This window comes from Delphinapterus leucas, chromosome 19 (genome assembly GCF_059928025.1).
Source record: "Delphinapterus leucas isolate spDelLeu-1000000601 "Yukka" chromosome 19, BTC_Dleu_Yukka2, whole genome shotgun sequence".
NCBI lineage: Eukaryota > Metazoa > Chordata > Mammalia > Artiodactyla > Monodontidae > Delphinapterus > Delphinapterus leucas.
The window spans coordinates 49,784,323-49,807,886 of record NC_143147.1 but is presented as its reverse complement, the minus strand read 5'-3'; the positions used below and the strand labels follow the sequence as shown (position 1 = coordinate 49,807,886).

Sequence of the window (23,564 nt, the reverse complement as noted above, 5' to 3'; positions counted from 1 at the left end):
CTGGGGATTTAGCTGTGAACAAGGTCTAATCCAAGCACTCAAGGAGTATAGTGGGTAATCCAGTCATGTGAATAAGCAGTCAGTCACAGGATGGGACTATGATGTAGGCTCGGACAGAGTACTATGGGAGTACATAGGAGGGATACCTAATCCAGCCTGAGCAACCAGGTAGGAAGTGATGTTAAACCAAGATGTGAGTGTTGAGTGGGAGTTAGCCAGGCAGATTGATGAGTGTGTACAGAGCCGAGAAAAGCATATGCAACGGCTGGGAGACAGACCTCACATGATGTTTCGGAGCTGAAAATAATGTGGTGTGGCTAGAGTAGCAGTTTTGGTCTCAGGACATTTTGTATTCTTAAAAATTGAGTCTCCTACAGAGCTTTTGTTTAGATGTATTATATCTGTTCACATTTACCACTTTAAAGATGAAAGCTGAGAAATGTAAAAACTATGTATTTAAAAATAATAAAAAGTAAACCCATTATATATTAATATAAGTAAAATTTTAATGAAAAATAACCATATTTTACAAAACAAACAAACAAAATTAGTGAGGAAGGTGGCATTGTTTTACAGTTTTGCAAATCTCTTTAACTTTGACTTAATAGAATACAGCTGAATTCTCACAGCTGCTTCTGCATTCAGTTGTTGCAGTAGGCTGTTTCAGCTGAAGTATATGAAGGAAACATGGCCTCACACATCAGGTATTTAGTTTGAAAAGGGAAGGACATTTTAATAAGCCTTTCAGATAATTGTAGATATTCTTTGACATTACACTAAAGTTCAATAGGTGATGTGAAATCACATCAATGAACTTTTAACACTCTGTTACATTAAAATCCATTGGTCTCTCTCTTACGCTTTGAATAGATCTTTTACCCATGCCTGATTTTATAAATTGTGAATTGGTCATTTGGTAAATATCCATTACTAAGTTATATAGATATTCTAATTGTTGACACATTTAATTACATAGTGTCATCACATGTCATGGAGCCTCTGGGACATTCCACTGTACAATTGTGAGAGAATAAGAGTAAAAAACGGGGGCTTCCCTGGTGGTACAGTGGTTAAGAATCCACCTGCCAGTGCAGAGGACACGGCTTCAAGCCCTGGTCCAGGAAGATCCCACATGCCGTGGAGCAACCAAGCCCGTGAGCCACAACTACTGAGCCTGCGCCCTAGAGCCCGCGAGCCACAACTGCTGAGCCTGTGTGCCACAACTACTGAAGCTCGCGCACCTAGAGCCCGTGCTCCGCAACAAGAGAAGCCACCGCAATGAGAAGCCCGCACACCTCAATGAAGAGTAACCCCCACTCGCTGCAACTAGAGAAAGCCTGAACACAGCTACAAAGACCCAACACAGCCAAAAATAAATAAATTTTTATAAACACACACACACACAAAGCATCCCATTGCTTTAAAAAAAAAAAAAGAGTAAAAAAGGCAAATGACATCTTAGTATTTTAAAAACAGTTTTGACCTCACAGATCCCCAGGGGCTCCTGGACCATATTTTGATAACTGCTGGGTTAGCACTTCAAGGAGGAGAATGGTTTAGAGAGAAAGGCAGAGGTTAAGTCATAAGTGACCTGTGGGTGATGGTAAGGAGTTTGGACTTTATCTTAGGGTGACGAATAATCATTTAAAGGGTTTTAAGTGGAGGAATAGTGTGATAGGATTTATATATATATATATATATATATATATGTATATATATACATATATATACTATTTAACGTGCAATAAAACGTACAGCTCTTAAGGTTAATTCATTGAGTTTTAGTAATTGTGTATACCCATGTCACTAACTTCCAAAATAAGATACAGAATGTTTCCATTCTCCCAGAAAGTTTCCTTGTACCCTTTTCTAGTCCATCTTTCCTTCTCTAGTCCACTAAGTGTTTTCTATCACCATAGATTACTATTGCCTATATTTGGATTTCATAGAAATGGACTCATATAGTATAAACTCTTAATGCTGTCTTTTTTTATTTAACATAAATGTTGCTGAGCTTTATGTTGTTGTGTATGTCAGTAGTTCATTCTTTTTTTTTTAATTAATTAATTAATTAATTTTTGGCTGCGTTGGGTCTTCGTTGCTGCGCGTGGGCTTTCTTTAGTTGGGGCGAGTGGGAACTACTCTTGGTTGTGGTGTGGTGGCCTCTCTTGTTGCGGAGCATGGGATCTGGGTGCACGGGCTTCAGTAGTTGTGGCACGTGGGCTCAGTAGTTGTGGCTTGCAGGCTCTAGAGCACAGGCTCAGTAGTTGTGGCGCACAGGCTTAGTTGCTCCGTGGCATGTGGGATCTTCCCAGACCAGGGCTCAAACCCTTGTCCCCTGCATTGGCGGGCGGATTCTTAACCACTGTGCCACCAGGTAAGCCCTTCATTCTTTTTTTAAATTGCTGAGTAGGGACTTCCCTGGTGGTCCAGCAGTAAAGAATCCACCTTACAATGCAGGGGACACGGGTTTGATCCCTGGTCAGGGAACTAAGATCCCACAAGCTGCAGGGCAACTAAGCCCGCATGCCACAATTACTGAGCTCGCATGCCTCAACTAGAGAGCCTGTGTGCCGCAAACTACAGAGTCCACACTCTCTGGAACCTGCATGCCACAACTACTACAGAGCCCACGCGCCCTGGAGCCTGTGCGCCACAACTAAAGAGAAAACCCGCACGCCGCAACTAGAGAGAAGCACGCACACCCGCAACAAAAGATCTTGCATGCCTCAACAAGGATCCCGTGTGCCGCAACTAAGACCCAACGCAGCCAAAAATAAATATAAATAAATAAATATTAAAAAAAAATTGCTGAGTAGTATTCCTCAGCTGGCTCATGGTTCTTATGCTTCCTTTTTCCTCTTGGCATCAAGTCTGCTTTCTGTGTTGGCACATATTCATCTACCTTGTTCTTTTTTTTAAATAAATTTATTTATTTTTTATTTATTTATTTTTGGCTGTGTTGGGTCTTCATTGCTGTGTGCGGGCTTTCTCTAGTTGTGATGAGTGGGGCTACTCTTTGTTGCGGTGCACGGGCTTCTCAACCGTGGTGGCTTCTCGTTGTGGAGCACGGGCTCTAGGTGCACGGGCTTCAGTAGTTGTGGTGCGCGGGCTCTAGAGCACAGGCTCAGTAGTTGTGGCACATGGGCTTAGTTGCTCTGTGGCATGTGGAATCTTCCTGGACCAGGGATCAAACCCATGTCCCCTGCATTGGCAGGCAGATTCTTAACCCCTGTGCCACCAGGGAAGTCCCTACCTTTTTCTTTTTCACTGCTGCCTAGTGTTCCATATGTAGTGTAATTTAAGTTGTTTTAAATTTTTTACTGTTATAGTCAATGTTTTACTGAACATTCTTGTACTTGCCTCTGCATATCTGGGACTGTTTCCCTAGGATAGATACCTAGAAATGGAATTGCTGATTTGAAGAGTGCACACATACTAAATTATAGTAGATCCTGCAGACTGCCCTCAAAAAAAGGATTGTATCAGTTTACACCTGCCCCATAGTGCTTGATAGTATTTCCCCACACCTTTGCCAAGGTTGAATCTTTTAAGATTATTTTCTAGAGAGGCAAAAAATGACAACATGTTATAAGATGTATTTCCATGATTGTGATATTGAGCATATTTTTTCATGTTTATTGGCTCTCTGTGTATATTGTGTGAATTACTTATGAATATCATTTACCCATTTTTCTGTCATTCGTTTGTTTTCTTAAATGTTTTAGTAACAGCTTTATTTGAGATATAAATCACATACCGTACAGTTTACCCACTTAAGGTGTACAATTCACTGGTTTTTAGTGTATCTAGAATTGTGCAACCATCACCACAGTCATTTAGAACATTTTCATCACTCCAAGAATTCTTACTAATTTTTCAGTCTTTTAGTATATCCTGTCTTGTAATCATTGTCTGATTTTTATGTTTTAGATTTTCTGTCACTTTTTTACTTTATCATCTTATTTTTTTAGCAGAATTCTATTTATTTAGTTATTTTGGCTGCACAGTGTGCCTTGCAGGATCTTAGTTCCCCAACCAGGCATTGGACCCAGGCCCTCGGCCGTGAAAGCGTGGAGTCCTAACCACTGGACTACCAGGGAATTCCCCAGAATTTTATTTTATTATTAATTTTTAAAATATTTATTTATTTGGCTGCATCGGGTCTTAGTTGCGGCACACAGGATCTTCGTTGTGGGCGTGGACTTCTCTCTAGTTCAGGCTCACGGGCTCTAGAGCGCACGGCCTTAGTTGCCCCGCGGTATTTGGGATCTTAGTTCCCCGACCAGGGATCGAACCTGCGTCCCCTGCATCGGAAGGCGGATTCTTGACCATTGGACCACCAGGGAGGTCCCTCCCAAGAATTTTAAATATGTATTTGTTGTCAGGTTTAACTATTTTTTCCTCTATATGGCTTTTGTCTTGCATAAGGGCTTCCCTGCTCCAAGGATCAGAATATAGTCTTTAATTTCTGCCAACACTTCACTTTGTTTAATCCATTTAAAACTTATTCTGGTGTGAGGAAGAGATCCAAATTTATTTATTTTTCCAAATAGATGGACAATTGGCTCAACTGCCTTTATTGAATAGGCCATTCTTTGTCATATCTTAAATTCTCTTATAGACTAGGGTCTATTTCTTGACATTCTAGTATATTTCATTGACATACTTGTCTTTTCTTGTACCAGTACTTTACTGTTTTAATTACTATACCTTTATAGTATGTTTGATATCTTGTTAGGGAAGTGTTCCCTTAGTTGTTTTAGTTTTCAAAAATTTCTTGGCTATTTTCAGGCATTTTCTTTTCCAGACAGATTTTAGACTTAAGTTCCTTAAAAAGGCCTTTTGCATTTTGATTGGGGTTTCCTTGACTTTGTGGATTTGGGGGATTTGTGGATCAATTTTAGAAAGATCACTCTGATTGCAGTTTGAAGAATGAGTTGGAGGGAGGTAAGACAGAAAGCAGGGAGACAATTTTTCTGTAAAGGACCAGATAGTAAATGCTTTCAGCTTAGCAGGCTGTATGGTCTCTGTTAGCAGGCCTATAACATGTAGGCGATATAGAAGTAAGTGGACATGGCTGTGTCCTGATGCAGCTTTATTTACAAAAAAGGTGATGAGCCGGATTCGGCTTGCGAGCTGTTGTTTTCCTGCCCCGGATGTCGGCTGTTGCAGTGATTCAGATAAGAGATGATACTAGCATAAACTTGAGAAGTGGCAGCAAAAAAAAAAAAGGTGAATTCAAGAACAAATTAGGAAGTGGCCTTGCGAGGACTTGGTGATTAGCTGGATGAAAGGTGTGAGGGAGAGGAAGAAGTCAAGGCCAGTGTCTAGGTGTCTGGTTTGGACATCCGGATGGCTGATGGGATCGTAAGGAGATGGTGGGAGAAGAGCAGGACTGTTGTTAGCATTGCAGATGAGGGGTGGAGATGCCTTGTTTGATTCTGGCCTTGTTTCGTGGAAAGCGCCTGTGTGGGCTGTCAAAGAGAAGACACTCAGTAGGCAGTAGAACATTGATGTCTGGGACTCAGGAGGAGAGGTCAGGGCTGGAGCTACGGTTTAGGAGTTGTCAGCCGCAGGTGGTAATTGAAGCTATGGGCATGGATGAGATTTACCCAGAGAGAGCATGCAGAGGGAGCAAAGAAGTGACCCAAACTATGTTTCTAAGGAACCAGTCACATTTAAGGAACACACATAGGAAAAGAATTCCTCATAGGAGTCTGAAAAGAAGGGGCCAGTGAGGAGAGAAGGAAAACAAGGGAGTGTGGTATCAAGAAAAACCCAGGGGGGACTTCCCTGGCAGTCCAGTGGTTAAGACTCTGTGCTTCCAATGCAGGGGCCGGGGGTTCGATCCCTGGTTGGGGAACTAAGAATCAGCATGCCTCAAGGCGTGGCCAAAAAAAAAAGCAAAGCCCACGGAGGAGAGGACCGAAGGATGAGGAGGTGTTTCCTGGTGTGAGATGCTGCTGAGAGGTCAGCGAGATCAGAACTGAGAAGTATCCATGGGGTTTAACAAGTTTGTTGATGAGCTTAATGAGAGATTTCATGTGGTGGGAAGGACAGAAGTGATTGGAGTGGGTCGCATTGTGAATGGAAGGTGGGGAGGTAGAGTGTAGAGAACTCCTATGACTGTGAAGAGAGCGTGGTGGTTAATTGGAAGTATAGCGTCTGCGGGAGTTTCTTTTAAAAAGAGAAGAATCTTGAGATGTGTAAACTGGTGGCAAAGGCAAGAGAGAGGAAGAGGCTGAAGTACCAGTGAGTGAGAAATAAATATATATGCAAGACCTCCATGACTTGTAAAGTGCTATGCAAAATTAGTAATTTATTCTTCCTTCGGAGTCAAGAGGCTCTTTGGTCCAGTGCTGTGCGTGTAGAGGGCCCTTAGGAGTAGCTGAAGGCATAGAATATGAAGAAGGGAAGGGGGATTAGAGAGCAGCTGCAGGGTCTCTCTGGGCTGGCCAGGTGTGCACTGGGCTGCGTCAATGGGCTCCAGCCTCGGGGGCTGGTGGTAGTTCAGAGCTTCTACGTTGATAGATATAGTAGGACTGAGATAAGTTTTATAAGTCCTGCTGTGAATGACAGTTCACCATGTGGAAAGTATTTTTAGGTCTTTAGAGTAGAGGGCTTTATCGATACTGTTAGCAGAAATTCACTGAACACAATTCTGAATTTGGAGACAATAAATTTATAGTAACTAACAACATCCCTTAGAACATACAGAATTGGGACTTTCTCTTGTGGTAGTTTGGGGTCAGTTTCTAGTGGAAACGTCCAGCTCCCCCTTCAGGTTGGTATCCAACAAGGTTCAGTTCACTTCCAAGCTTGCTATGGGGACATCAGTTATTAATAAACAAACACTCGCCTGGAATGCTATGGTCATCCTGCCAGGCAGGCTCCCAACTTTCTGGTCCCTGTCAGACACCAGCTAGTGCTTCACAGCATGACCCGCTGAGAGTGGCGCTAAACACTAATTGCGTATTTAAGTCCTCTGTGTGTTTTGCTCCTCTTTATCCAAGAATACTGGTTAAAAAATGTCTGAACAGAGAGCAGCCTGTTCATGTGAGGGAGAAATTATACATGGAAGGCATTGCCAAGCATGTAAAATTTGCCATACTGAGTCATTGAGGGTGACTTAGCTTTCTTCTTTTTTTAAAAAAAATTATTTATTATTTTTGGCTGCATCCGGTCTTCGTTGCTGCGCGCGGGCTTTCTCTAGTTGCGGCGAGCGGGGGCTACTCTTCCTTGCGGTGCACGGGCTTCTCATTGCAGTGGCTTCTCTTGCCGCAGAGCACGGGCTCTAGGTGCACAGGCTTCAGTAGTTGTGGCTCGCAGGCTCTAGAGCGTAGGCTCAGTTGTTGTGGCGCATGGGCTTAGTTGCTCCGCGGCATGTGAGATCTTCCTGGACCAGGGCTCGAACCCGTGTCCCCTGCATTGGCAGGCGGATTCTTAACCACTGCGCCACCAGGGAAGCCCTAGCTTTCTTCTTAAATCTTTGGAAATTTCTTTTCCTCTAGTGAAGACAACCTATGAGGCAGGTGATTATCCTGACAGTTTCTGGCATTGTATTCTGCTTTTTATTTTGGTATATTTTGCCACTGATTTTGAGTATAGAGTTGTAACTATTTTCTATAGTATTATTCATATTTGATCAGCATGCTATAATTTTTTTTTTTTTTTTGCGGTACGCGGGCCTCTCACTGTTGTGGCCTCTCCCGTTGCGGAGCACAGGCTCCGGACGCGCAGGCTCAGCGGCCATGGCTCATGGGCCCAGCCGCTCTGCGGCACGTGGGATCTTCCCGGACCGGGGCACGAACCCGTGTCCCCTGCATCGGCAGGTGGACTCTCAACCACTGCGCCACCAGGGAAGCCCGCTATAATTATTTTTTAAAAATATGACAACTTAAAAGCTCTCTGTTAGGTTTGATTTCATTCAGGACAGATTATTTCTTTTGAACTACATCTCCAATCTTACAATGGTGATAATAGGTTTTACTAATAGAAATTTGTGTTATGGTAAAATTTTTTCAGAATGCTAGTTACTAGAATTCATCAAACCAAAGCAGTCCTACTATGTGGTAGGCCCTAGACTAGGTTCTAGGGAAACATATAAATTTAACGCTATTTCTGTCCTCAGGGATCTTGCTGTTCAGGTGGCATTTTGCGAAATGTGTTTTGCAGGTACTAGTTAAATGAGATTCCTTGGTCAAGTAAATTGGAAAAATATTGCTTGCTTCATCTCCAGTGATCTTAGAGAGTCTCATTGTATACAAGTATATTATTATGGGTAAGAGCAGTCCTACAGTAAAGAAAGCTCTTTACTAAAAGAACCCTTAAAAAAAGCTCTCTGTATATGTTTATTTCAGGGTTTCTCAAATTCATATCACACAGAAGCTCTGTGTATGTGTGTGCGTGTGTAAAAGTTTTTAACATCTTGAGGACCCTTTGGAACAGCATCACCCAATAGAACTTTCTACAGTGATAAAAATGTTCTGTATCTGCGCTGTCCAGTACAGCAGCCACTAGCCCCATGTGGCTGTTGAGCACGTGAAATGTGGTTACTACGACTAAGGAACTGAATTTTTAATGTTATTTAACTTTAATTTAAACTTAAGCAGCCATATGTGGCTAGTGGCTTCCCTATTGGACAGTGCAGCTTTGGAAGGTACTTTGAGAAATATTGATCTAAAGGTGTGTTTTACTTATTCATTCTACAAACATCAACAAGTTGATGGTGGTCACTGAGTAAAATCACCCTTGTCTTTTTTTTTTTTAACATCTTTATTGGAGTATAATTGCTTTACAACGTTGTGTTAGTTTCTGCTGTATAACAAAGTGAATCAGCTATATGTATACATATATCCCCGTATCTCCTCCCTCTTGCGTCTCCCTCCCACCCTCCCTAAGCACCCTTGTCTTCAAGGAGCTCCTAGTTTGGTGGGGGCAGCAGGTACCCACTGTGTAATGATGGGTCTAAGGGGATTACTTGGAGCACCGAGAAAGGATTTCAGCTTTGGGTGGTGTCCTGGAGGTATCCTAGAGAATGAGTATGTGTATTAAAATTCACTTCCTATTTTAAAGTGGAGTTACTACCTGTTCATTGTAAGAGCAGTTCGTATGTCTCCAGTTCTTGTCCAGATAAGATCACCCTTGGTAGGAGTTGCAGGAGTAGAGTAACTGACCTCACTCGTGTCCATTCTTCTGCCCACCAGCAGTCAAACCTTGTACTATACGGTGGACAGGGTGTGGCAGGTGAACATGAAACATGGCCCCTTTGAATACTCCCAAATCATCTTCTTAGTGGGTTTATGCTGGTGCTGTCAATCATAGTGAGTTTGATGGAAGCAGGGATGGGCACAGTGCCTGGTGTTACTGCCTCTGGGCTTGTGGAAGGCCTCTTGAAGGGGTTGAGATTTTAGGAGCAACTTTAAGTGTCTGTGTTTTGTTCCTCTCAACTGTGTTGTTCCCCTCAGACACCAGTTTTCTGAACTTTATCTTTCTTCTTTCCCTCCAGATGGTGTCCTACTCCTCCGTCCTCACAGCTATCAGTAAGGTATGACCATAGATACTTACAAGCTAGATGGGGGATGGGGGACAGAGATATGGTAGTGACAGATGGGGCCCCACCTCCTTGACTGCTCTGATGGAGTGGCCTCTGTGGCTGGGCAGGTGGCACAGCATGCCTCTGGCTGGCATGGCTGCCTCCCATTAGAGGGAGGGGGATCTAGGAAGTGGGCACCGGCAATTAGGAGCCGATTTCCAATGTTGAAAGGCTGCCGAGTCTGAAACCTGGGGTTGGAGGAAAGATGAGCAGGACTCCTGAATGCGCCAACTGCCTCATGTTTGAGACTGGGGGGTGACTGGGACACCCCGTCGCATCGCCACTGTTCTCTCCACAGTTTGATGACTTTTCCCGGGACCTGTGTGTCCAGGCTTTGCTGGATATCATGGACATGTTTTGTGACCGACTGAGGTAATGGCAGGGATGAGGAGCTCACCACCTTCCAGCATTATCTTAGTGTAAAGGAGAAGCTCCCGGCATATAGGCTCAGACCACCTCTGTTGGTTCCCACACTTCTTCCCACCTGCTCGTCTGCACCCACCCATCCACGTCTTTTTCTACTTACTCCCTTAGGACTAAAGTGCCTCTTCTCTATTTGGAGTAACTCATTTGAAATCTTATCCAGTGAAAGCCAACAGGGCAGTCTTCCCCAGGACTTTGCAAGCTTCCCAACTTTCTTCCCTAGTAAGGGAGTGCCAGGCACTCTGGGGAACATGGGTGTGGGTCGGATTTCAGCCTTTGGATCAAAGACAGATTTTGCATCCTTTCCCGGTAGCTGTCACGGCAAAGCAGAGGAGTGCATCGGGCTGTGCCGGGCCCTTCTCAGCGCCCTCCACTGGCTGCTGCGCTGCACCGCAGCCTCTGCAGAGCGGCTCCGGGAGGGGCTGGAGGCCGGCACCCCAGCGGCTGGTGAGAAGCAGCTTGCCATGTGCCTGCAGCGCCTGGAGAAGACCCTCAGCAGCACCAAGAACCGGGCCCTGCTCCACATCGCCAAACTAGAGGAGGCCTGTATGTCCCCTGGTTCCCTGAGCCCCACCCGTCACTGCTCCCATAGCCGGTTCTTTAATTGAGAGGGGAGAGGCAGGATGCCATCCCACTTTTTTCCAGGAGGATCTGAAATCATCCCACTTCCTTTTTTTTCTCCCCATAAGCATTGCATACATCCCAGGGACTTGGGCAGGGTGGCACCCGAGCCAATCAACCAACAGGTATTTACTGAGCATTATTGTATGCCCAGCACTGTGCCAGGTGCTGGGGGTGGGGGCGGGGGGCTACCGAAGGGGCATGTGGCAGGGTCCCTGCCCTCAACAAGTGTACGTGCTAGTGGGGAGCAAGGCTAGTACATGATATACATGGAAAAAACGAGAGGTCAAGACAAGCACGCCATCCATCGCTGTGTTTGTCTCCATGTTACTCATCTGAAAGCAAATAACTTTTGTGTTTGAGTGCTGCCTAAAACATCCCTTTAAATGCAGTGCCTGCCTGCTGCCAGGCCTGTTGAGCCATACGCCTGTCTACTCAAGCACAGATGTTAAACGCTGGAACCCTCCAGAGCCCGGGATCAGACGGATCACCTGGTGGGAGGGAAGACGGGTATTTCTGGACGTGGGGCCTGAAGGCCACGGTCTTGCTAATGAGGCTCGGGGCCACCTAAGGATCGCTTGTTCTCCAGTAACGAGAATGCCGGGGTGGGTTGCACCCAGGTCTCTAGGACCTGGTTGAAGAACTTGTTACAGGATTAGTATATTCATTACTTCTCAAAATATGGCTATTGGCTATGAAAAGTCCAGGAAGATGATCACTATGTAAAAGTGGGCTATGTTGACAGTTTGTCTATTTTGAGCGCTTGACAAATGTTTATTGGCTGAAAAATGAATGAACTTTTAACTTAATTTTATTGGATCTCAGGTCTTATCTTTTTGTTTTTTTTCCCCTATGCTACATGGAGGTTAATGGGCTAGTTGGTGCCATTATTCATCATTTGACCCTCTGGAAGTGTAACTAGGATAAGTGACTTATAAGTGCCAAACTATGTGGTATAGACCATGAGTCCAGGCATTTAGGAGTAAGAGGTCAGTGGGTTGGACCAGTTGGGTAAGTTGTTAAAGGAGCCGGGGCTTGAACATAGACTCGCAGGGTAGTGACTGTGTGAGGGGAGAAGGTGAGTAGGAGGGGCTTTTCAGAGGGGAGAACAGCGAGAGCAAAGGCCCAGACAGGGAGCAGGTGAACACAGAAGGCTGTTTAGGAATCCAGCTTGACTGCGGTGGAGAGCGGTGGCCGCTTGCAAAGCTGGCCCACTCTCGAAATGATTTGTGGTCACCTCCCTGTTCTGGCCACTGGACTGCAAGCCCCCTGGGCCTCTCTCTGTCACTGCCTGTCTTCTGCCGTACCTAGTTTCTGAAGTCAGCTGTGGGCGACCCCTAAGGAATCGGGCTTCTGGGGATCGTTTCTAGTGGCTTCATCATTGGTGCTCACCCCCCTTCTGGAAACAGTGCATGCTGCCCTCAGGCCCCTAGCTTCCATGCCATCCTCGGGGGAAGCCTCCCTGCGTGGTTTTTGTGGGCCCAGGGGGTGCCAAGTCAAGGAGTTTGGGGCCAGTCTCTCTCTCTCCTCTGCTCCCCATGATTCTCTGCATTTTCTTTTCTCTGCCAGCCTCCTGGACTGCCATCGAGCATTGTCTCTTGAAGCTTGGGGAGATCCTGGCCAATCTCAGCAGCCCCCAGCTCCGGAGCCAGGCTGAGCAGTGTGGCACGCTCATTAGGAGGTACCTGCTCCCAGGGGGATCCGGTGAAGGGAGAGAGGAAAGGCCCGGGTATGGGGGGGAAGATGTGGCCTCTGGCCCTGACCCCTCTGCTCTCACCTCCTCTCTGACTCTCCCTTACTGCCCGCACACTGTCCCCTCTGTGTCCCCTCAGCATCCCCACCATGCTGTCCGTGCACTCTGAGCGGCTGCACAAGACTGGCTTCCCCACAGTCCACGCGGTGGTCCTGCTTGAGGGCACCGTGAACCTGACCGGCGAGACACAGCCCCTGGTGGAGCAGCTGGTGATGGTGCAACGCATGCAGGTGGGAGGCCAGCGCTGCTTCTCTGTCCCCGGGGCGGGCTGGCTGTGCGGGGGCGGGAGGGAGGATTCTTCTGGTCTTTCAGGGGAGAAATAGGGTTTCTCCTAATTCGTGGTGGAACGTGCATGGTTCTGTCAGGTGGAATGGTTCTGCCATGTCACCTGCTGTCCCTGGTTCTTGCACAAGAGTCGGGGAGGTGCCTGTGCTGCCCTCCTGTGACCCACTGACCCCCGGGGGTCAGGAGACGGGAGGGGGGTGGGCGCCCTCTTATGCTCTCCCTTGGGTCTCCCACAGCATATCCCCACCCCGCTCTTTGTCCTGGAGATCTGGAAAGCCTGCTTCGTGGGCCTTATCGAGTCTCCTGAGGGCACGGGGGAGCTCAAGTGGACAGCTTTCACTTTCCTCAAGGTACCTGGGACGTGGGAGCCACGGAGAGCCAGTCTCAGAATGGTTCTCAGGAAGAGCGGAGACACCCTGGACCTTTGCCCCGCATTTCTCCCCGCTGACTTCATGCCCAGCTTGCCAGGTCCCCCAGCACAAGTTGCCCTGATTTTCCCTGAAGGTCCCAGGGCTGTTCAGCCTGCTTGGCAGGCCTCTGCCATGTCTTGGCCCACAGGTGCTGGGAGCTTGGTCATCAGCCATGTTGGCACGGGGCAGCTCCGGGAGCCCACTTTCACTTAGAGCATTTCCTTGTTGAGCCACGGAAGTGCGGGGTTCCTGGGCCCTGCGGGCTGAGGGCAGCGGGCGCTTGGCTAGACGTCAGCTTTTGCATTTGGCTCTTTGAGCGCTTTCACTTCCAGGGCAGGAGTGTTCCTGTCTCAACCCAGAGCAGGGGGCGGAAGGGATGCCTTTCGTTCTGGGTGAAAGAGAGAAGAAATTGAGCTTCCTGTTTTTCCCCCTGCCTCACCCTGTAGATTCCACAGGTTTTGGTGAAGTTGAAGAAATACTCCCATGGGGACAAGGTAAGTTAAAGAAATGAGATGGGGAGTTGGCATGGGAACAGGTGAATCCTTGTTACAGCTCTGGAGAAACAAGGGCAAGGGAAGGGTCACTTGGCCCTACCTGGGCGGTAGCGCGTTCTTGTGCTGGGGAGGGCTGGAAGTGGGGGTGTCCCCCGAGCATCCGTGGGCATCCACGCACAGAAGGCAGCCAGGCTGCTCCGGAGGCGAGGGCGCCCGGGATGACCAGGGCCGAGATGGCAGGGAGCAGTGATGCCCCGTGCTGTCCTCGTCCAGTCGCTGGAAGCCAGCGGTGGGCACGGCCGACCTGTAGGCTGCTGTACCCAGCAGGGTGTCATTGTGAGCCTGCATCACGGGCCACGGGTGGGCGGAGGACCTGGAAGCCAGATGGCAGTTTCTGTCTCTTTGCAGGACTTTACCGAGGATGTCAGTTCTGCTTTTGAGTTCCTGCTGAAGCTCACACCCTTGCTGGACAAAGCCGACCAGCGCTGCAAGTATGAGGTCCCCTGCTCACCTCGCTGTACTGGAAGGAGTTCCGGCTCTTCCCCTGCTCTTTGTGCCAGATCAGCACCGGGGACCGGCTCCGTGTTCCTCCTCTCGGCAGGGGCAGGAGGCAGCAGCCTTGTGGTTGCCGAGTGCCCAAGCCCCTCTGCCTCCCCTCAGGCACTCAAAATGTTCTTCACCCTAAAGGAGGGAGGATGTTGGGCAGGGCCTCACGGCTCGCCCTCCATAATCCCTGCAGTATGCCTAGGCCCCCCATCATCTTTTTCCCTCACAGCTGTGACTGTACAAATTTCCTACTCCAAGAATGTAGCAAGCAGGGGCTTCTGTCTGAAGCCAGTACGAACAACCTCATGGCCAAGCGGTAAGTATGAACTCCCGGGCTGGCCCAAGGGCCCCTTGACCACCCGCCTCATGTCCAGACTGGGCTGCTGGGTGCCTTTTCCCTCCTGTCGAGGGCTTGAGTGTGGGTGACGGGAACCACACCTAGGGTTACCAGGGACAGGAGACACTGATTTCTGCAGACCAGGGTTTTGCACTGTTAGGGCTTTAACTCTCGCCCTCCTTTGTGATCGAAGTAGAAATTGTAAGACTTCCTTCAGTCTTAAATGAACTTTCAAAACAGAGGTAATGACTAGAGACGATTTGAAGCAGTTGCGATACTGGACGCACTTTCATAGGCATCACCCGAGCCCGTGGTGCTTATGTGCTTCGCGCCTTCTCTGTGCCTCTGCTCCTGGGCCTGGACTAAGGAGCGTGTCAGGAATTCATCTCTGTTCCCTTACCTTCTCTTGTGGCCACAGCAAAGCAGACCGGGAGCACGCACCCCAGCTGAAATCAGATGAAAATGCCAACATCCAGCCCAACCCCGGGCTGATCCTCCGCGCGGAGCCCACCGTCACCAACATCCTCAAAGTGAGTGCGCTGTTCCCTTGCCACCAGGGGCATACCTTCCCTCTTTCCAGTTTCCCTCTTCTTCCAGATAAGTAAATAGGCCACGGACCTCTCTCTCTTCTGGTTACTTTGGAAGTAGAGAAAGGGGGAAGGTGAGGGAAGCGCCCCTGGAAACAAGTGTTTGTTGAGCTTCACTGGTCAGCCAGGCGCTGTGGTGGGTGTGGAAACAGCGCTGAATCGCACAGCAGAGACCTCGCCCATCCTGACTCCAGCGCCATCGTCCCAGTTTAGTCGAGAGGAATGGATCGGAGAGCAAAGAATTTAAGGAACGGATTTCCAGATTGGAGTCAGATGTCGATTAAATGGCAGGTCCTGGTATCCCGTTTAATGGAGACATGCAGAGAGAGAAACTGTGGCTAGGCTGTATCTGGGGGGGTCTTCAGTGTTCTTCAGGACTTGGTTTCCTGTCTTGTCCCCAGACAATGGATGCAGACCACTCCAAGTCCCCGGAGGGGCTGCTGGGGGTCCTGGGCCACATGCTGTCCGGGAAGAGCCTGGACTTGCTGCTGGCTGCTGCTGCGGCCACTGGGAAGCTTAAGTCCTTTGCCCGGAAATTCATCAAGTAAGGAAGCCTGAGCCCCTGACCAGGGTCTGGGAGGCATGTGTGAAGGAGGAGGTGGGGACTTCCCTGGTGGCCCAGTGGCTAAGACTCTGTGCTCCCAATGCAGGGGGCCTGGGTTCGATCCCTTGTCAGGGAACTAGATCCCACATGCCGCAACTAAGAGTTCACATGCCACAACTAAGTTCACATGCCGCAACTGAAAGATCCCACATGCTGCAGTGAAGATCCCGTGTGCCGCGACTAAGACCCGGCACAGCCAAATATAAATAAATAAATATTAAAAAGAAAGAAAGCAAAAAACAAAGGAGGAGGTGGCAGAATAAGGGCGAGGCACTGGGGTCTGAGTCTCCCCAGAGATGCCAAGGCAGAACATCCCAGCTGGAGACCTGGGGGAAGGGCCCGTTCTCTGAACCTGAAGTGCTGTTTTCTCTTCAGCTGAGGATGGAGTGCAGGTGTTTGGCAAGGTGACGAGGTGTTGGACAGCAGGTGTGGAGGGATGGTGTTCATACCCACTTATTAATAAGGGACTCTCAAATTCTGCTGACTTTTTGGATTGACCTGGAATTTGATGTGTAGAATGTTGTTCCATTCAGCGAGCCATTCTCTAGGCCTTGGAAATCTTTTAAAAATAGAAAGAGTTCTTGTTTCTGTAGCAATGGTGTTCCTTTTAAGTTGAACCCATAATTCAGACTCTAGTGACCGCCTCTCTGAGTGGGCAGAGCCCCTGACCCCAGCCGCTGCCCAGCCCTTGCCCTGGTTGATGCAACCTGTCTCCATTCCTTCTGCAGTTTGAATGAATTCACGACACACCGCAGTGAAGAAAGCAGTAAGTCAGCTCCACACACCCCCAGGCCCAGTGGTGCTGAAGGAGGGGTGTGGAGGGAGAGAACAGGGGAGGGAAGAGGACACTTTTGCTCATCCTGGGGAGGCTGTGTTCTCCCCTAGGGATGACTGACTGAAGCTTTTGGGGAGCCTTGAAAGAGGGTCATGCTGGGAAAAGCATTCTTCCCAAAACCACCCTTTGTCTCTCTCCATCCCCCGTTACGATTTGGTCAGGTGTTGGGGGAAAGGAGGGTTCAGGAGTCTTTGGTTCCAAGGAAGGGATGATGTTCCAACTGAGACTCAAGAAAAGGATTCTGAGCCTCAGAGCTTTGAAGGAGCCACTCGGTCCCTGACCTTCCTTGAGGCAGATCCTGAGCCCCTCCCGACCCAGACAAGGCCTTTGGGCCCCTGCCCTAGGCTGGGGGTCAGCCTTTTCATCCTTCACAGCCAAGGCGGCCTCAGTTCGAGCCTTGCTCTTTGACATCTCCTTTCTCATGCTGTGCCACGTGGCCCAGACCTATGGCTCAGAGGTGAGTGACGGGGAGCAGTCAGGATTGGGGCACTTGGGACAAAGGGGAAGGTAACAGCCAATAACTCTCCCCACCTCACACCCCTACCCCACCCCCGTCAATGTCCCAAGCCAGTTCTCCTGGCTGCAGAAATCAGATGCCCCCGCCCCAAGTCAATAGATGCCCCCTTGTCATGTCCTGAATCCTTCAGTTCCACACCCACCACTAGGTGGCAGCATAGCCCCTGTCTTTCCCCCTCAGACCAATTTGTCCCCAGTTCTTCAGGCTGGGAGCGGGGAAGCCAGTGGGCAGGAAGAGAGGTGCAGGGTGCTGCACCTCCCCACCCCCTCCTTTCTCAGGTGATCCTGTCCGAGTCAAACACGGGAGGAGAGGTGTTCTTCTTTGAGACCTGGATGCAGACCTGCATGCCCGAGGAGGGAAAAATCCTGAACCCTGACCACCCCTGCTTCCGGCCCGACTCCACCAAAGTGGAGTCCCTGGTGGCTCTGCTCAACAATTCCTCGGAGATAAAGCTGGTGTCAGTGGCCTGGGCGCCCACTCCAAGGGTGGTAGTGCGGGTAGGGCCCAGACCCTCTCCCTCAGCCCATCCCACGCCCCCCAGTGGTGATTTTTCTCCCATTCCCACCCTCTTGTAGGCAGATGAAGTGGCATGAAGCCTGTCTCAACATTTCGGCGGCCATCTTGGAAATCCTCAATGCCTGGGAGAATGGGGTGCTGGCCTTTGAGTCCATCCAGGTAGCCCCACCTTTCCAGCGGCCTTCTCTCTTCCCTGAGACACAGAGGCAGTCTTCGATAGCTTGTTAGATTTCCTAAGAACGAAAAGGCCCTTAATCCAGGAGCCTGTGTGTGGCTCTTGATCTTTCTCGTAGTCATAGTGTTAGCTGCTCCGTCCCCCGCAGGGAACTTGGGGAAAATCAGACCTGTGGTGAAAAGAGGCGTGGAACATGGCCCTGGATCCCACTGCCGCGCTGAGCTGCCCACGGAGGCCGGGGCGGGTGGTGGCCAGGGAAGGGGAGAGGGTGGACCCGTCACCCTTCCCCCCCTCCCCCCCCAGAAAATCACGGATAACATCAAGGGGAAGGTGTGCAGCCTGGCAGTGTGCGCTGTGGCCTGGCTTGTGGCCCACGTGCGGATGCTGGGCCTGGACGAGCGTGAGAAGTCACTGCAGATGATCCGCCAGCTGGCAGGGCCGCTGTACAGCGAGAACACCCTGCAGTTCTACAACGAGAGGTCAGCGGCCCGTCCCCTCCCTTCTGGAACTCTGCAGGTCTGTCCTGAGAGGCCAGCGCCTCCGGAAACCACTCTCTTCCTCTTCTCTTACCTTCCCAAGCGTGCCGCTCACCTGCTCAGTCTCTTCCTCACTCACTCACGTTCTCAATCACGTCTTCACTCACTGACTCAGCAACGCTTAGTGTGTGTCTCTGCCGGGAGTGTTACCATCCAGCACCCGCTGCGTGTGCGCCAGAACTACAGGCCCCGCATGGCTATGATTCCTGCCCTCAAAGGGCTCGAGTCCTGGGGAGCTGGCTTGCCAGAATGGAATGGTTATCTTAGCTCTGTCACTCTTAAGGAACTGTGAGCCCATCTGTAGATCTTATAGGCCTTGGGTCTGTCCACCCCCTCCCTACCCTGCCCCTCCAGGCCCAGCCATCTTCTGTGCCATTTTCCTGCCTGGGCTTTTCAGGGACCTGGAGGACCTCCCTAGCGACTTCAGCTGTGTTGAGTTCAGTGGTGTTGGTTCATTTGCCCATCCAATAAGCTTTTTAAAAAAACTATGGTGAAAAATACATAACATAAAGTTTACCACCTTAGCCATTTTTAAGGGCACAGTTCAGTAGTGTGTTAAGTATATTCACACTGTTGTGGAACAGATATCCAGAACTTTCTCATCTTGTAAATCTGAACCTGGACCCGTTAAACAACACCCCTTCCTGTCCTTCCCCCAGCCCCTGGCAACCACTGTCCTACCTTCTGTTTCTATGAATTTGATTTCTTTAGGTACCCCATGTAAGTGGAGTCATGTAGTGTTTGTCTTTTTGTGGCGGGCATATCTCACTTTGTGTAATGTCCCCAAGGTTCAACCATGTCATTGCATGTGTCAGAATTTCCTTCCTTTTTAAGGCTGGATTGTATGTATATACTACATTTTGCTTATCCATCCCTTGGTTGATGGACACGTGGGTTTCTTTCACTTTTCGGCATTTGTAAATAGTGCTGCTGTGAACGTGGGCATGCACCAAGCAATGAGTTATGAGTGATGACCCACAAGGTAGCCATCAGGATATCTTTTAAGAGAAGTGGAAACACTGAGCTGAAATGAGGTTGGGAGGATCTGTAAAATCCCGTCTCCTCTTTATTCCTCCCCTCCCTCAGCGTCCTCCCCGCAAAAGTCATGGACTGTTTTCTGTGACGTAATCCATTCAAAGCACCCTGACTCCTGTCTGGGAAATCTGTGGCTCCATCATGCAGGTGGAAATAGTGGCCGTGAAAGTCATAGTGACTCTCCCAGAGCCACCCAGTGTTCCCCGAACGGTTAACGCTCAGGCCCAGGCCTGCATTTCTTGTCGAAGACTCTTCATGAGAAAATTCCTGGATATACATTTATATTTGCCCAGCTACCAACGGCCGGGAAAAGTCTTGTGGGGCAGTCCTTGGGCCCCTGTCCTGGAAGTAACAGCTACTTTGGGAGGAGGCCAAGGCTGGGTGGGGAACCCCCGCAAGCACTCAGCCTAGAGGGAAGTGATTGTATTTATTTATGCCAGAGGATTGTCAGGGCCCAGGCCTGGGGGATGGAGGAAGTTGGAGAGAGAGAGTGAGAGAAAGTATGAATGAATATATTGCTAGAATGACCTGGGGGAGGCAAGTGCCCCGGCCCCCCATAGGCTGGTGCCGGAGCAGGACTCGTGGGGTCAGGTCTCCTAGGGGTTTGCAACTTCCCCTTGTCTCCTCCCTCAGCATAGAATGGGGTTAATTCCGTAACCCAAGTCCTGGGAAGAGTCGGGCCTGCCTGTTCCTGCCCCCACCCCAGCTATTGAACCTGCTGCTGCCTGAACCACAGGACCTCCCGCCTCCCTTCCCCCATCAGGGTGGTGATCATGAGCTCCATCCTGGAGCATATGTGTGCGGACGTGCTGCAGCAGACGGCCACACAGATCAAGTTCCCATCCACGGGCATGGACACCATGCCCTACTGGAACCTGCTGCCCCCCAAGCGACCCATCAAGGAGGTGCTGACGGACATATTTGCTAAGGTGCTGGAGAAGGGATGGGTGGACAGTCGCTCCATCCACATCTTTGACACCCTGCTGCACATGGGAGGCGTCTACTGGTTCTGCAACAACCTGATTAAGGTACTGGGGTCGGGGGTGGGGGTGGGCTGGGGGGAACAGGCGTCCTCAGACCGCCGGAGACAGCTGAGAAAACGCCTGACGGGACCAAGCGTGGTCTGGTCCTCTGGCTTCTCAACCCCCAGCCCAGTCGGCGGGGCTTCTCTGCGAGGCCCACTGAATGCAGAGAAGATTCCTTGGACTCCAGAGGCCGGTCCTCGCCTCGGGAGCTCCTGGGGTCTGAAGGGAGTTGCAGGACGTCACTGCCCACGTTGAGGGCCCTCAGCTCCTCGGTCCTCCTCTGCCCCGTCCTTCCAGGAGCTGTTGAAGGAGACGCGGAAGGAGCACACGCTGCGGGCGGTGGAGCTGCTCTACTCCATCTTCTGTCTGGACATGCAGCAAGTGACCCTGGTCCTGCTGGGCCACATCCTGCCTGGTCTGCTCACCGACTCCTCCAAGTGGCAGAGCCTCATGGACCCCCCTGGCACCGCTCTCGCCAAGTAGGATTTTGTGGAGAGCCTTAAGTACCCCCAGCCTGGAGTGGGGCACCCTGCCTGGGCCACCCAGGAAGCTGGGCTGTGGGGAAGCCCTGTCGGGTGGGGCCTGATCAGCATGGGCACAGAAACCGCGTTGGGGCCTCTTTGATTTTACCCCCTTTTCCTGGACCCCTTTGCCAGGCTGGCCGTCTGGTGTGCCCTGAGTTCCTACTCTTCCCACAAGGGGCAGGCCTCCTCCCGCCAAAAGAAGAGACAGCGCGAAGACATCGAGGTAGGATAGGGGCCCCTTCCCCCATTCATTGCCCTTGTGCTTGTTCAGCAGATGTTCACTGAGCCTCTTCTGGTAAGAGGCGCCTTCCCAGGCACAGGCAGCCAGGCATGGTCCCTGCCTCTGGGCCACTGTGTCAGGGGTGACTGTGTGGGAGGGTCTCTCCCTAGGGTAGTGGGAGAGGCGAGGAGAGGGAAGCTGACCCCCTGGAGATGCTGCCTGCGGCCTATGGGGGCTTGACTCCAAACTGAGCTCCAGTCCTGGAAGATTTGGGGATGCAGCTGTGGGTAACAGTGGCTCTCCTGCCCCCCAGGATTACATCAGCCTCTTCCCCTTGGATGACATGCAGCCCTCGAAGTTGATGCGACTGCTGAGCTCCAATGAGGAAGATGCAAATATCCTTTCGAGTCCCAGTGAGTGTGTGGACGGGCCGGGCGGGCTGTTTCCTTTCCCGGGAACTCACTCCTGAGAGCTGCTCTGCAGCTCGCTGGCTGGTCAGAGAGGCTGTGGTAGGAGTCTGCCGCATTCTGTCCCCTACAGATGCTCTGTTTCCTATCCTCGAGCAACCACAGCTTGCTGTGGATCACTCCCTAAGGGCTGAAGCTCTTCTGCCCAGATCCCATCCCAGCCCGGGGTGCATAGTTGACCCTTCCCCACTCCTCACGGCAGTGAGTTCACTGCCTTGGTCACAGTCTGTGCCACTGACTCACAGCTCTGACCTTCCTTCCCCTGAAGCAGGCCCCGAGACCTGGAGCAGGCCTGGGCTGGTACTTGGGACTGCTCCCCACTCTTCCTGCCTGGAGAGCACCCCAACTCCACCTGCTTCCCTAGATGTCATCGCCTCTCCCTGCTAAGGACTCTTCCGTGGCGTTTAATTTTTCCTGTTTCCAGAGGTTTCTCCTGAGCCTAGAAGTTTCTCTGAGGTCTTTTAGGGACTAGGGGACCAATTGTGCACTTGAACAGAGGAAAGATGCCATGACCTTTGGCTAGTTACTTAGCAAATCTTAGCCTCAGCTTCCTTGTCTGTAAAATGGAGATGTGAGGATTAGCGGTTTCAGCCGTATGCAGCCCGCAGATTGGCACCTGGCGTGACCAGATGGTAGTTCTCTCTTACCTGCTTGTGCGGAAGCCTGTGTTTGGGGCCCGTGTGACTGGACCCAAGCATCTTCTCCGGCCGGGCCCTCCACCCCCGGCAGGTGAGGGCTCCCGTGGGAGGCCGTTGGCTCAGTGCCCCTCGCTTGCCCCACAGCGGACCGCTCCATGAGCAGCAACCTGTCAGCCTCCCAGCTTCACACGGTTAACATGAGAGACCCGCTGAACCGAGTCCTGGGTGAGGCCTCCCAGCCCTGCTCCCCACCCTCCTCCCCTCTGCCCTCCGTCCCCCCTGATTGCCAGCTCTCCTGTCTCCCCCAGGCCCCCGTCGCGTCCCTCTCTGGCTCACCCCCAGCTTTCCTTTGTGCTTTCTCTTTTTGACATCCCCATTTGGGGGGACACCCTTAGCACTTCTTTCTTCTCCCAGAATCTGACCTCTTCCCAAACCCTTCTCATGGAGTTCTCCTTCCCCCCGCCACCCTTTCCTCACAGCCAACCTGTTCCTGCTCATCTCCTCCATCCTGGGCTCTCGGACCGCCGGCCCCCACACGCAGTTTGCGCAGTGGTTCATGGAGGGCTGCGTGGACTGCCTGGAACAGGGCGGCCGAGGCAGCATCCTGCAGTTCATGCCCTTTACCACCGTGAGTGCTGTGCCCCCAGGCCGCTGGCCCACCCTCCAGCTCAGAGCGGGTCAGCACGTCGCAGGAGGGCTTGGGGTCCGGCAGCCAGGAGGGAGGGCTCCTTCCTCCTGGACGTCACACCCACCATTACCTTGCTGAGCAGCTGTCTGTCTGTCTGACAGGTATCGGAACTGGTGAAGGTGTCAGCCATGTCCAGCCCCAAGGTGGTTCTGGCCATCACGGACCTCAGCCTGCCCCTGGGCCGCCAGGTGGCCGCCAAAGCCATTGCCGCTCTCTGAGGGGCTTGGAGTGACCACAGGGGCTGGCAGGCAGGGTCCCAGCCCCGGGCGCCTCAGAAAAGGACGTGTGGAAAGATGAGACATCATTGCTCATATCCACATGATGTAACTGCCCTCAGTCGGTTTCCAGATCTTTCCCCTGCTCCTGACTTCTGACCTCTAAGACGGCTCCCAGTTTCTTTCATAATTTCCTTTCCCACTGCCAGCACCTGAGGCGTGTGAGCAGCCTGGTTCCTTGGCTCCGGGTGGCCTCACTGCAGCCCTCCCGCCTGACCCCTGTGCGTGCCTCCCGCTTCCAAGTGTGGATTTACTTCCGGGGAACTTTACAGGTGCAGGGTATGTGTGTGTGTGTGCGTATATATATATATATAAAATCTCTTTTTACATGGGTGTGTTCCCCTCGGCTGGCTTGTAAATAAAGACCTCGTGGATCCCTCTGTGCCTGTTGGTGCTGTTGGTGCCTGTGTCCGATGGGGGTGGGGAACGGCTGGCTCCGCCTTGGACCCCTGCAG

The 23,564-nt window shown here is 50.8% G+C and overlaps 1 protein-coding gene and 1 non-coding gene across 8 annotated transcripts in view; both read left to right on the top strand.

The window, feature by feature from the left end:
• The window catches only part of MED24 (mediator complex subunit 24), a 32,661-nt gene extending 9,168 nt beyond the window's left edge, over positions 1-23,493 (top strand). For 4 of the 7 annotated variants that reach the window (XM_022558192.3, XM_089901205.1, XM_089901203.1 and 1 more), the window contains 24 exons: positions 9,512-9,550; positions 9,897-9,970; positions 10,335-10,567; positions 10,711-10,767; positions 12,212-12,323; positions 12,475-12,625; positions 12,917-13,030; positions 13,537-13,584; positions 13,993-14,075; positions 14,360-14,446; positions 14,886-14,997; positions 15,456-15,598; positions 16,387-16,424; positions 16,838-16,950; positions 17,289-17,467; positions 17,586-17,685; positions 18,005-18,180; positions 20,036-20,300; positions 20,595-20,776; positions 20,954-21,044; positions 21,355-21,454; positions 22,291-22,371; positions 22,626-22,774; positions 22,936-23,493. In XM_022558192.3, the coding sequence (XP_022413900.1) occupies positions 9,512-9,550; positions 9,897-9,970; positions 10,335-10,567; positions 10,711-10,767; positions 12,212-12,323; positions 12,475-12,625; positions 12,917-13,030; positions 13,537-13,584; positions 13,993-14,075; positions 14,360-14,446; positions 14,886-14,997; positions 15,456-15,598; positions 16,387-16,424; positions 16,838-16,950; positions 17,289-17,467; positions 17,586-17,685; positions 18,005-18,180; positions 20,036-20,300; positions 20,595-20,776; positions 20,954-21,044; positions 21,355-21,454; positions 22,291-22,371; positions 22,626-22,774; positions 22,936-23,052 (2,844 nt within the window). In that variant the 3' untranslated portion in view covers positions 23,053-23,493. The remainder of the gene's footprint in view (positions 1-9,511; positions 9,551-9,896; positions 9,971-10,334; positions 10,568-10,710; positions 10,768-12,211; positions 12,324-12,474; positions 12,626-12,916; positions 13,031-13,536; positions 13,585-13,992; positions 14,076-14,359; positions 14,447-14,885; positions 14,998-15,455; positions 15,599-16,386; positions 16,425-16,837; positions 16,951-17,288; positions 17,468-17,585; positions 17,686-18,004; positions 18,181-20,035; positions 20,301-20,594; positions 20,777-20,953; positions 21,045-21,354; positions 21,455-22,290; positions 22,372-22,625; positions 22,775-22,935) is intronic. The other 3 variants (XM_022558194.3, XM_022558195.3, XM_022558196.3) reach the window with 3 other exon arrangements.
• LOC115803085 (small nucleolar RNA SNORD124) lies at positions 16,686-16,789 on the top strand. The gene has a single exon (XR_004023709.1). It is a non-coding gene; the product is annotated as a small nucleolar RNA SNORD124 (small nucleolar RNA).
• Positions 23,494-23,564: the final 71 nt, after the last annotated feature.